The sequence below is a fragment of the Pleurodeles waltl genome, chromosome 7 (genome assembly GCF_031143425.1).
Source record: "Pleurodeles waltl isolate 20211129_DDA chromosome 7, aPleWal1.hap1.20221129, whole genome shotgun sequence".
NCBI lineage: Eukaryota > Metazoa > Chordata > Amphibia > Caudata > Salamandridae > Pleurodeles > Pleurodeles waltl.
Window position 1 is genome coordinate 1,114,636,274 of NC_090446.1, and position 13,924 is coordinate 1,114,650,197.

At 46.5% G+C, this 13,924-nt stretch overlaps 1 protein-coding gene across 1 annotated transcript in view; it reads left to right on the forward strand.

The window, feature by feature from the left end:
• LOC138246998 (polycystin-1-like) overlaps positions 1-13,924 on the forward strand; it is a 521,270-nt gene that overhangs the window by 470,981 nt on the left and 36,365 nt on the right. The window contains exons 45-46 of the mRNA XM_069201747.1: positions 7,270-7,404; positions 8,041-8,355. Coding sequence (XP_069057848.1) covers positions 7,270-7,404; positions 8,041-8,355 — 450 coding nt within the window. The remainder of the gene's footprint in view (positions 1-7,269; positions 7,405-8,040; positions 8,356-13,924) is intronic.

Here is a 13,924-nt window from a genome sequence, read left to right on the forward strand (position 1 = left end):
GCCCATGATAGAACCGTGCTAGCTGCGATAAGAGACTATTTGGTAAGACAAATTTTCCCTCATTTGAAACCCACAGCTCGTCTGGTCTCTTTACACATTGTGACTTAATCCAGGAAACCTTTTCATCCTCCCTGACGCTATTCTGTAATGCTTTTAGTTCATCCATTGTATCTACGACCTTCAAGGCAAATGCTTCAGCAGGTTCAAGCTCTGGTTCACTGATCGAATTCCATTCATCCTTGAGCAATATACAGTTCAAGGCACAAAATCTTGCGACTTGATCCGCATATGCGTTTCCCAGGGAAACATAGTCCTGTCCTTTTGTATGAGCACTACACTTTACCACTGCAATTTCGGCTGGCATTTGAATGGCATGTAACAATTCCCTTATTCTCTCCCCGTTTTTCACTGGGGATCCTGAAGAGGTCAGGAAACCTCTCTGCGACCATAGTTGCCCAAAGTCATGTACAATTCCAAACCCGTACTGACTATCAGTGTAGATAGTAACCTTCATCAATGTTGACAATTGGCATGCTCTTGTAAGGGCTACAAGCTCTGCTACTTGTGCAGAATAGACTCCTTGAAGCCAGGACGCTTCCAGGACACCTGCTACGGTACATACAGCATATCCTGCTTTCAATACTCCCAATGCATCTCTTAAACATGACCCATCCACAAAAACAATTTGGTCATTTTCATCAAGCTTAGTATCTTTGATGTCAGGTCGTGGTTTTGTGCAAAATTCAGTCACCTGAAGACAGTCGTGCTCGACGTCTTCAGCGTTCTCAATTTCAGCATTTTCACCGGGAAGCAAGGTTGCTGGATTCAACGTAGTGCACCTTTTCAGCTGCACGTTCGGCGAGCCCAGAATTATTGTTTCATACCTTGTGAGTCTTGCTCCAGTCATGTGTTGCGTTCGGGAGCGGGTCAAAAGAATCTCGACTGAGTGAGGGACCATAACTGTTACTGGATGTCCCATCACTATTCCTTCACTCTGAGTGAGGCTGATACCAACTGCTGCTACGGCACGCAAGCACCCTGGCAGTGCTGCGGCGACCGGATCCAAAGTAGCTGAAAAATATGCTACTGGTCTGTTTATGCTACCATGGGCTTGTGTCAAGACAGACAAAGAACATGCATCACGTTCATGGCAAAACAATGTGAAAGGCTTTGTGTAATCAGGCATACCTAAAGCTGGAGCCCTGCACATGCATTCCTTTAATTCAATAAAAGCATCCATCTCATCTCCTTTCAGCTCAATTGCATCCAATGCATCCTTCTGGGTCAGTTTCAGTAAAGGCTTTGCTAGAGCCGAGAAGTTGGGAATCCACTGGCGACAGTAGCTCACCATTCCCAAAAACTTCCTCACCTCCCTTCTCGTTTTTGGTGGACTCATTTGAAGCACACTTGTTATTCTTTCCTTCATTATTCTCCTGGACCCTTTCTCTATTTGGTGACCCAAGTATTTCACTTTCTTCTGACTGAACTGTAATTTCGAAGGAGACACCTTGTGTCCATTCCCTCCCAAATGGTTCAGTAGGGCAATGGTGTCGGCTGTGCAGTCACTTTCTGTCTTAGATTCGATTAGTAAGTCATCAATGTACTGTACTAGGGTTGACTCGAATGGCAATTTCAATGCTTCCAAATCTTTCTTTAGAATCTGATTAAAAATCGACGGTGACTCAGAAAACCCTTGAGGAATTCGACACCAACTGTAAACTCTGCCTAAGAATTTGAAACAGAACAGAAATTGGCTGTCCTCATGAAGAGGCACCGAAAAGAATGCTTGTGACAGGTCGATGACTGAGAACCACTCGGCCTCGCAAGGGATTTGAAACATAATCACAGCTGGATTCGGTACTACAGGGCAGCACTTAACTACGATGTCATTTATTTTTCTCAAGTCCTGCACAATTCGGACTTTTCCACTCGGCTTTATTAATCCCATGATTGGTGAATTACATGGACTGCTTAACACTTCTTTCAGTACTCCCTGTTTCACAAACTCGTCAATTAATTGGGCGACTTTCATGAGAGTGTCTTGTGCCATGTGGTATTGTGGGGTCTGGGGAAAGGTTGCATTGGGTTTTACGGTCACTTTCACTGGTTCCACTCCTTTCACCAATCCCACCTCCTTTCCTGTCATATCCCACACTTCTTTTCCCACTGTTTCCCGTAATTCAGCTGGAATATCCTCTTCAGTTATTATTGGGAAAAGGCTAATCAGAGGATATTCTTCATTGACAGTTTCCATCTCATCCCCTTCTACACTGTCCTCTTCTTCTCCATCACTGCTCGTCTGAATTTTTATTCCATCGTTCGAGCACATAATCGAACATCCCAATCTGCACAATAGGTCTCTCCCTAACAGTGATATCGGGCTTGAGTCACAAACCACAAATTTATGCGACCCCTGATAGTTACCAATTTTAACTGGTACTGGATCTGTGATTGGGTTCGTCAGGTGTCTGTTCGCTACTCCCACTACTTGAACTGTTCTCCCTGAGAGGGGCAAATTTGGTACTTCAATGCTCCTGACAGTTGAACGTGTGGCTCCTGTGTCAACCAAAAATGAAACACGATGACCCATCACTCTTCCCTCCACATACGGACCCTTCTGATCAACTTCCAAGGATGCTGCAAGCACACAATTTCCCTCCTCATCTAAACTTTCACTCTCCCATGCATCGTTTATTCCATTCTCACTGTGTAATGGGAACTGTTGCACTGTGTCATTTGTACTCATCACATGACCCGAGACCTGTGGAGGAACCATCACTTGCTGCTGATTCATTGGTGCAAAGGGTATTTGCATTGGCTGATTAGGTACCATGGGAAACTGCTGTTGCATCGGCTGCATTTGCGGCATCTGCATACGGGGCATCTGCATCTGCTGCGGTTGCATGGGCTGTAATCCTTGCAGCTGATTTATGGTCTGAAAATTTGGGTTTGGACCTCTCATTTTGGGTCCCCTCATTGCCTGTAATGCATTGACATCATTGTTCTGCTGACCAACACCTGCACCTTCCTGCACCAACATCGGGCACTCGCGTTTCCAATGTCCGACTATTCCGCACACGTGACACGGCATCACCTTTTTCATTGCCTGCACACCATTCGGAGTCACAACAGTGCTCAAATCCGGACCATTACTCCCAAAGCCTCCTCTGCCTCTGCCTCTCGCCTGTGGCTGAAACATCATATTTCCCTGCGGCTGCGGTACCTGCTGTGAGAACCCTTGCAACCCTTGCAACCCTGTCTGAGCTGCCTTGAGTTGCATCACCATCACCTTCTCTTTCAACTTTTTCTGTTTCACTTCGATTTCGTCGCTACAGTATTTCGTGTACGTCAACACTTCATCAATCGGTTTCGACTGCCCACAAATCAAATGCGATTTTATCATCTGACTTATCTCTGGTCTCAGCCCTTCCACAAATCTGAACACAAAATGAAGCATGTCCTTCGCCTCTATTGATTCCGTGCCACTGTAGTTCTTGAATGCCTTCAACAACCTCTCATAGTAACTGTGAATCGACTCTTTAGCCTCTTGGGCTGTCCGATCAATCTTCTGCCAATCCACATTCTTCGCGGGAACCTTCGTCTTCAAGTGCTCAATCACCTTATAGTACAAACTCATTACCATAGGCGATGGTGCACCTGTATCCCTGTCTCTCTCTGGTTCACTTGTCGGCCAACCTACAGCCCTTTTGCAGTCTTCCCACAAATCTGCCGGAACCACAATCTCAAAGAGGGTGTTCAGGTCTTCCCAAAGACATTTTGCCAGCTTCACAAACCTATCAGTCTGCTGATACCATTCAATCGGTTTCTCTCTCAGCTTAGGAAAATCATCCATAAAGGACTGGATGTCGCTTCTGTGCCATGGTACATGTATTAATTTTCCCCCTGCTGTCTCTCTCATTGGTAACATAGTTACTGCATCACTACTCTGTGGCCTTTTCTCATTGTGCTCTGGGACACTGTCTCTCTTCTTTTCCTTTTTCTTTACCCATCTGCTCTCCCATTTGTCTAGACACCTCCACACTTGCGCGCTCTGCAGCAATTCTCTAAGGTGCGTTTTCATGCCTGCTGACCTCATGTGTTCAAAGTCTGTGGTCCCAAAATCCAATCTATAGCTCCTGCTTAAGTGTTTTGTCTTGTCTATCTCAACTCCGTTCTTATCAGCTATTTCTTGCAACCTTCTATGCACCTTGTTCACTTCTCTTGTAATCTTGGGACATAGGTACCTTAGCTCTTCTTCTGTGTAGGACTCTAACCTATTCACACCCATAGTCCCTTCCACCAACTCTCCTGCTTCCATGTTCAACCTGACCCTATTCAGATAGTCCTCTTCCTTCCCACTGGCTGAACTTTGGAACTGTGGAATTCAGACTGTTGAACCACTGTGTCAGCTGTTGCGCATTCAACCCCATCAATGTAGCATTCACATCGACTGCCATTGACGGTTACGGCAACTTCTCAGTGTTCGATGATAGCGGTATCATCAACGGGGGACTCGACCTCACCACTGTGGACTGAGCACATATGGGACTAAACTCCATCAAGGATCCGGGTCCAGTTGACTGAGCCGCTATCGGAGTTATCCCTGGAGTGTTTTCTATGCACCTCCTTTCCATCCCACTCTGCATCAATGATCCCTGACCGCTCATGCCTGCGTTAGGCTGAACGTACAAAGGTACCGGTGGACCTACAGTAATGGGTAGGGATATCGCATCTGGGTTCTGTCCATTCCCCATGCTCTGAGGCATATTCATTCCTACACCATGGGTCATCATTGTCGGCATGCCCATCTGACTCCCTGTCATCTGAGCATGTGCTGTTCCCCCCTGCATCTGCTTTTGAGGCATCAAAAGCTGGGTTGATTCAGCTTGTGCCAATGTTGGGTTGCGACCATTTTGTACTCCCATTACGGTTGGGTCTAGAACCATTCCCGCACCGGGATCACTGCTATAGTACCTTGGGATCTGCGGCTGATAACTCTCTGCTGCTTTCAACACAGGCACATCTGGCTATATTCTCCTAATCTGCGGTATCTGTGGGGTGAACAGTAAGCTCGGGTCCTTAGGTCCCGATGGCGTTTCTGAATTCGGGGTTTCATTATTCTGTACCGGTGCCGGAGGGGCAGAACTGGTACTTGGACCTTGTTCACTCTCTGCATAAGGTGGTGGACGGTCGTTCAGCAATTGCGTGATGAACTCCTCATCCTCTGACTCATCCTCTCTATCTTTGGAACACCTTCTGTTTGTCTTACAGGTAGCTTTCTTACCTGTCGCCTCTTCTTCCTTAGCAATTGCGGGAAACAATTTTATCCCCTGCAATACATCTGACCTCCACACCTTCTGTGCATTGTCCCACCTAGCGTCTGCTAGTGTCTTTTCTACTTTTCTTATCCTGGTCTCAAACTTCTTTTGCTGTTGCTGTCTAGCCATTAGTTCCCAAATCGCTAGAGCCTCAAACTGTGCTGGCCTTGGAGGTACCTTCATGTCGTACATCGCGAATCTCAAATTCTCTAGGATCCTTATATTGAATGTCCCATGGATCGGGAACGCTACGCTCCCATGTTTCTCTGTCAACTTGTGCCATTGCTTTAGCCAAAGGCACGGAGCTACCCCCCTTTCCTCCATTACAATGTAAGCTGGTGTACCTTCGGGCGGCGTCTCTTCTCCTACGCTCGCTTTAATGTAAGACTCTCCCTTCATCGCACTCCTAAATGCTTTCAAAAACTTCATTTTCTCGTCTTTATTTCACAAAATTTGTAATCAATAAGTGACTTTTATTCCCGGAATACTCTTCGCTTGCCTTTCCCCTTCCAATCGAGCCCTACGGACTGCGTCCAATCCGTGCGCGACCCGTCTCTACACCCACCCTATCCCAGCGCGGCTCCTAGTGACGTCACACTCACACACACTGCGGCTGACAAAGCCTCGCGGCTCGTCCTCCTTCACTCACCTCCTCTCGTAACAACTTGGCATGTATTGCGAGCAACCAAAAAAAAAAAAAAAAAAAAAAACAGATCTGTCGGTTTACTACAGGAAGGGTAACACAATCGCTTCAGGACCTTAGGGATTTTTCACTAGCCTCTGCAGTTATTCCATCTTTCTCGGCCCCCCACTTTCAGGGCATCGATATACCTTGATGCATGTTGAGACTGCTGCCTGGAATTATAAGATTTGGTGTGAAATTCCAGAAGGTGATCATGCACCTAATGAAGGAAAAAGAGACCATTGAACGAGGATATAGGGGAGAACGACATGAACTGTAGTGATCTGAGCACCGCTCTCTGCAAACTTAAAGGTTTCACCTTTGTGGGACCTTGTGGTCCTCGCGGTTCAGAAAGTGCAATTACCGATGCAAATGTCGAGGGTTTTGGAAACAATGACTTCCAGTGTGTAATTTTGTAATTTTTAGCATGTGTGGAGGCCTCAATATTCTGAGTAAAGGCCATAACTGGCATATTGGTAGAGAGAAGGGAAGACATTTTTAAACTCAAAATCACCTAAAATTCAGAAGGCTTTACTGGGGGATTGTTTACATCAAAGCTCTTTGGAATGTTAGTCGGCATGCATGGGGATTGGTTATTTTTTGAACAGATGAAAGTGGAAAACGGTGAGTTCAACTGAAATAGTGCATAAAAGTTAACTATAAACCATCCAAAAAGCGAGTCAACTAACATCTCTGGAAGGAATTATCCCCAAAAAGAGTGTTAAAAGAATACAGTGTCCTCACAGACTTGATAGGTGACTTACAAATACCATGTTCTCGTGCCCACTGATTCCCTACAATCCCTGTGAATATATTTCCAAAGTACTTGCCACTAAAATGTGTCTATCCAACAAACTGTAATGCCCATTAAACTTACTCACGAGAAGGCATAAAAAACAGACTGCACATAAACCAGGTCAACATTTGTAAGCCTCCAGTGCATAACTGTTTTCCTAAATCACTGCAGTGCTTCTGTTAGGAATGCGATTAGCAAAAGCAACATTCTCCTACAGCAATGTTATTGCTGTGTTGCTCTACCAAAAAATAGTTACTGCCACTGCCCCTTGACAATTATAGTTTCTTAATCTATGTCGTGGTGCAAATGAATGCTTCTGATTTTTAGAAATGTGTAGTCATGCTTCATAGCACACTGTCTGCTGCTGCTCAGTCTTCATTCCTAGCATCTAGTTCATTTCCCATCCTATTCCTCTTTTAATTTTGTTCCTTTCCATTTCTTTCTTCACTCTTTTTTTCTGTCTTTCACTGTAGATTGTCAGACAGATGCGGTTCATTAGACGCTGGGCATTCTTTGGGAAGATCCTTCATCTGGCGTTTGGAGAACTTCTGACAACCATCTCTGTGCTGGTCCTACTGCTGCTCGTCTATGCCCAGTGTGGCTACTTAGTGAGTAACCATGGACGCAGTGGACGTACCAGTGCATGGGGAGCAAGGGTTGGATATAGTGAAAAAATAGCTCAGGTAGCAGGTATGATTACCTGGGCTGAGTCTGAGAACCTGCATATGGAGAGGTTCCAAAGGGGTTAATTGGGAGAGGCCCTACAAGAGTAGACTCATCCGGTGCTACTGGAAATATGGCTTCTATGCTAACTTCAGGAAGTAGGGTGCTCAAATAAGGCACGGTGGGATTGGACATTATCTTTCAGGGAACTGGACACTGAAACAGAATGTGTGGTAAAACCCTTTGAGGGTCCTATTCTCCTAGGTGAAAACCGAGGCAGGCACTAGCATACATCTGACCCACTTATGAGGAATATCAAGGTCAAAATAGAAAAGGGCAGATGCAAAAGGCAGATTTGATTGGAAGGCAGCATTAATCAATAGGGGGCACCAGGGTAAAAAAAAATATATATATATGACTTAGCTAATGATGGCCATCGAGAAACTCCCTTTCAGATAGTTAGAAGGGCTACCCAGCACATCTTAACATCTTTAGGAAGATTTGTTTGATCCTGTGCTCTTGGGATGGGTGTTGTGCATTTGGGAGGTAATGACTAACTGCTGCTTTTTCTGCACCCTCAGCTGTTTTCTGGCACTGCCCATGAGTTCAGGACGTTCCGTATGGCCTTCTTCACTCTGCTCTCAGTTCTTCACGGAAGGACAAGTATCCAGCCCTTGTGCAAGTCATCTCCTGTCACTGGTGGTGCTTTTGTCCTCAGCTATTTGATATGCATCCTCGGAATTGGCAGCTGGCTGCTGTATGCAGTCATACTCCAAGGGTACCGAAGAGCACGTGCCGACATATACCAACCTACCGCTGAACGACAGGATTATGAAATGATAGAGTTCTGCCTGAAGAGGTTCAAACTCTGGCTGGGGCTCAGCAAAGCAAAGGAGGTGAGATGGGAAGGGATCCATGTTGAAGGGTTGAAACTTATGTTCCAGATCTGAAGTAGAGGGTCTGAAGGTAACAAAGAATGACCGTGGCTGAGGAGGAGTAGTCAGTAGGGACTGAGACAGGGCCACAATAAGGCAGGGAGGCCTGCACTCAGAGAGAGAGGCAAGTTCTAATGAAGAGTTACTAGCGCTGAAAGAAAGGGCCCAGTTTTGAGTTAGAGAGGTCATTTACAAGGGAGAAGAACAAAACTGAAGATGGGCCAGCACTGATGCCGAGGCATAGTCATTTAGGGGGACAGGTCTGTGCTGAAACTATGAGGAAATAAGATCTGGCAGTGTTCATGACACAGACATAGAACTTCGGAGATATGTAGAGGGGATAGAATCAAATTGAAAAGTGTTGGGCATAGTTGATACAAGAAGTTGGTGCTGTGGAATGAGGAGCAAGAGCACAATAACTGAAAGAGAAGAGCTACTTGTAAGAAGTTTTTAGCTATTATCCCACTGTTGAAGTGATGAGTAGGGACTGCAGCGGCTAATAGAATTAATTGTGGAGGACTTCAAGTGTACGTACTGTGATATCTATGCCACTGACACTTCTTCCCCCTTTTTCGTAAGCCCCATTATTCACCTATCTGCACTAGTCTTTACCAGAGACCTTGAACGACCAAAAGTTCAGATTCCTCTGCGTTGAGCTGTTTTGAACTATGGGGCTGGAGCCTGTTACTTTTAAGTGAGTAAATGACTTGTAGAGTGTCCAAAGGCGTCTTGGTGCTAGCAGCAGACATGCAAGTCCAGTAGCAGACCAAACGTGAGGAAGAGTATGCCAAGAGCCACGTTTTTAGCTGCTTCCTGAATAGTAGTGGATCTGACTGAGCTTTAGGTTTCAAGAGCAGAGAATTCCACAGTTTGCAGGTGGAGAAGGAGAAACTTCTGCTTCCCCAGCAAGCCTTGTTAAATCTGGTTACGACCACTATTTTAGCTGCCGCGTGTCAATGTACGTGCTTGGGAGTGTACCATTGGAATGTTTTCATGAAATGTTCAGGACCTACATCATGAAGGGCTTTGCACATTATGCAAAGAGCTTTGAAGTTGACCCACTTGCAAATTGGAAGCCAATGAAGGTTAGCGATGGCTTGGGAGACTAAGCGGAATTTTCATGATCAGACAAGCTGCAGCATTTGGGATACCTACGTATAGAGCATTGCAACAGAATCCTAGAAATGACCAAGGCAATAACAACAGATTTTTGGAGCTCTAGCTGGATGAAAGGAAAAATCTTCCTCAAGACTGTCAGCAGGAAAAAGAAGGATGAAGTGATCTTATTTATTTGGTCAGAGAAAGAAAGTTTTGTGTCAAAAAAACACCTAGGTTTTTGGCCTTCCCAACTGAGCAGGAGAGTGGACCACGATTTTGAGGCCACCAGGAGGCAGACCAAAAAGATGTGTCTTTGCCAAATACAGTAGAACTACCTCTGTTTTGTCTGAATTTAACTTGAGACAATTTTCCTGCATCCAAAAAACAATTTGTTCCATGCTGTTGTTAAACTGTTTGGCAAAAACTTCAGCAACGCACAAGACTGAGACCACAATCTGCATGTTAAAGGCATATGAAATCACCGAGACCAGATGATTGAATCAGGTTGACCAGTGGGGCCATGTAGATATTGAAAAACTTAGAGGGCCCTGAGGGACACCACATGGGAGGGGAAAAGTCTCCGATGTAAAGTTGCCCAGAGCTACCACTTGTTCTCTACTCACCAGGAAGGAACATAAAAGGGAGAGGACAGAGTCTGACATCTATGGACTCCAGCCAGTCAATTAGCACAGAGTGGTTGACAGTAATAAATGCATGCAATACCAATTCAGATTCAGGACAGTGATTGGACTTGAAATTGAACTGGGACCCATCTAGGGCATGGTGTTTTTCAAGGAAAGCTATCATATCAATGTTTAATGGTTTCTCAACAGAAGGGGTCTATTCTTGGTGCATATAGAGGTTAACCATACACCGCTGTGTTCAAGGAGAAAGCATCTTGCAGGGATTCTCTCATAGATGTCCACAGTCCTGTGCTGTAGTGTCCTTGTTTACATTTCCATCTGTAAAAGCCTAGGATTGATAGCAAAACCGGAGGATAAATACTAAGAAGAGAAAAGCTTTAATAACCTTCATATACTGTGAAGCTCCTTGGAAGAACAAGTGCCTATGTGCACTTGCTTAAACTGCCAGGCATTGATGTGTGCTTCCTCTAATGGACCATCTGACCAACTCTGCACTGTTTGTGGCCAAACAGAGGGTTGCTAAACTGTACAAGGCTATTGTACAGAACTTCCATTAGCCATGGAGGTAGCAGTGCTAAGAGAAAGGTTTGAGCACTCAAATACTCAGTTAGCAAACAGATTTGGATTTACATTGTAAATAGAAGACAAAGATAAATAATACAAGTGCAGTAATTGTTGCTAAGTCTCACGCTGCAGGGGGAATAGAGCTTGCCGGATCAAAGATGGCCACCATCTAGGAGAGCTGTAATTTTATCCTTCACCATCCTAGTGCCATAAATAGATGGAAGGCCACTAAAGTCACCTGCATGCTGCCTGCAGTGTAATATGTGCATAGCAAGTTGGGAGTGAGAGCTGATCGGCCATTCCAGAGGGCCAGAGTGGAACCTTACTAGTGGTCCGCATGACTGCTTAGCCAGCGACTGGCGCAGACAGCTGCTAAAGGAAGTGGAAGACAGCCCGGCATGGAGGAGTCAGCATTTTGGGGGCTGCAGTAACCCGGCCTGGGGCCCATGGTTCGGGGGGCCGGGGCTGAGGCAGAGGATGGAATCCTGCGACCTGGGCCGGCACGGCCTCACCAGAAGAGTGGCCTGTATGGGCAAGTGCAGACTTGCCTAGCCCTGGAGACTGTGGGACATGGCATGGGCCTAGTTCTAGAGTTGGAAGTGCAGGGGGGGCTCAGGAAGAACATCGAATCCCCCACCTGAACACAGAACTATGCGGCAAGGTTGCCAATAACCCTGTTCCCTGTTAAGTGGGAGTGCACACAGAGACCGGGCCTGATCGAGTCGACAAAGGACCTGCATGAAGGTACCAACCCCCAAGTGGGTTCCCAATTAACTGGCTAGTGATGGGGGGGGTTGCTCAGCCACATCAGAGCTGCTCTGCCACTCATCCTGCTCAGGGTACTGACCTGAAAAGTGCCTGAAGCGAGGGGAGAAACGTTGGTGAGCCTAGACTGGGATCTTCGTCCAACGACTGGGCTATGAAGCAGGCTATGTCCCTCATAATAATCTGAGCACTGTTAGCCCTGACATAAGACTGACATACTAAAGGGGTCTGTGTGAGACTTGGTTGGAAGCGTGTGCCTCCTAATCACAAATGCCATTCATGCAGTGGTGAGACAGCACATTCTATGGACAATCATACTGCACAGACCTTAGGTCTCTATACATCATCTCATCCAGGAGAGACTTATATAGCTTCACGTGGGTATCAGCCTTATCAGCATAGATAAACAGGTAACCAGTGTGGCACCTAATAATCCTGAAAGTGATAAACACAGGGTGTACTCGAGTAGCGTACTCCATCGTAGTGGGGAATACACAGCTCTTCCGACAAACAGCCATAAAGGGAGGCACAGTGACCTGTGCATGAGACTGGAGGCTGGGTACATGCAACCCTGCCTAATTACTTAGTTGCATACTCTATATAAGCAGTAGTGGCTTTGGCCCTTTGGGATTGAAAGCGATTACACTCCTGGCACAGTGAGGTCTTGCTCATGCTGGGGTTTCCTACGCCCCATTGCCTGCCTTACTGGTTACCCCTGATTAAGCACAACACACTCCTGGAGGCCTGGCGTGGAGCCTACTGAACACATCCCACAATATGGGTAAAACCGACAAATCCCAATCGAAACTACAGTTTGACACTTGAAAGACACCCAAGCCCTAGGAAGATGGTAATACAGCGGATTTGTGATGGGAGGAGGCAGAACCCGAGGTGGGCAGCAAACTGCGACAAATCCTGGCAGCAATGCAGCACTGTCTCACTAAAATAGATGGTAAGACATACACCCTGTCCTTTTGAATAGACTATGTCAGAGCGTCTCGACAAGCAAACTGAGTGCCTAGACAAGATCGTGCCCCGCATCTCACAGGATGAGCTGGTCACTATGTCGGCACTGCAGAAGCGATTTGAAGAGATGTTACTTACCATGCAATCGAAGACAGAAGACCTTGAAGCCAGATCACGTTACGTCGTGCGACTGGTGGAGCCCAAGGACTTTGACAAAATGGAAAGGTTCGCGGAGAGACTCCTTTCAGAATTACTAGTGCGAGAGACTTTTCAGATATCTCCAGGGTAGAACGAGCCCATAAATCGCTGGAACCGCAGCCGGGGGCAAAGCCTTGTCCTGTGATAGCACACCCTCTCAACTATAGAGACTATGACATAGCACTTCACAAAGCAAGAGAACTCAAAGGGCTGCGCTACAAGGGTATGGAATTGGCGCTCAATCCAGATTTCTCTCAGCAGGTCCAGAAGGCCTGTAAGCAACGCATCTCAGCCAAACACAAAAACTCCAAGAACTTCAGTTAGCATGTAAAACCGTTGAATCAGTATATCAAACAACACATGGCTGCGATGACGAAGTGACGCTCACCAAGGTCAAAGGATTCCGACACTGTGGTTTCCCAGGAGTTGAAAGACTGGAGAAATCTGTGGCACGATGGACTGAAGAAGGCTGCGCTCCCTGTGCTGCTCGGTCAGACATTCCTTCAGGCTTTACATCATTTGCAGTACTGGTAATGGGTGGAGGACCCCGGGCTGTACTGCCTGTTGTTGTAGATGTACAATGTTTGGAGGGTTATGGAGGGCAATGCACGTAGGGCATGTACGTTTTGGGGTCTCACAGTGTGGGAGTAGGGAGGGTTATGTTCAACACAGTTGAATTTAATGCAATGGCAAGGGCTGCAGACTGTTAAAGTTACACTTTACTGCTAGATTGATCCAGCTCACTTAAAGGCCTTTCACTGGCTCCCCATCCAGAAAAGATGCCACTTCGAACTCCTGACCCATGCATACAAAGCTCTCCGTGACTAAGGACCTGCCTACCTAAACCACCGCCTGCATTTCCATCGACCTCCCAGGAACCTTTTCTCCGCACACCATGCCCTCGCACAAATACACCCCATACGTCGCTCTAGAGGACGCTCCTTCTCCCACCTCACCAACAAAGCTTGGAACGCCCTCCTTCTCTACGTCCGCACCGCACCCTCACTGACCCACTTCAGGAAAGGGCTTGAGACCTGGCCCTTCAACTAACACCAGCAGTAAGCGCCTGGATACCCTTTTGGGTGACAAGCTGTGCGCTACAAATACAACTTGATTGATTGACACTTGTTGCTGTGGAGAGATTAGTTGAGATGCATGGCAATGGTCGCTGACAAGGGTGGGGCAATGCGTGGCACATCGACTGCTCCACCGATCAGGCTGCTTCCATGGAACATCTACAGGCTCAATGATTGCCATAATGTGCGCAAACTAGTGGCACACTTTTAACAACATAA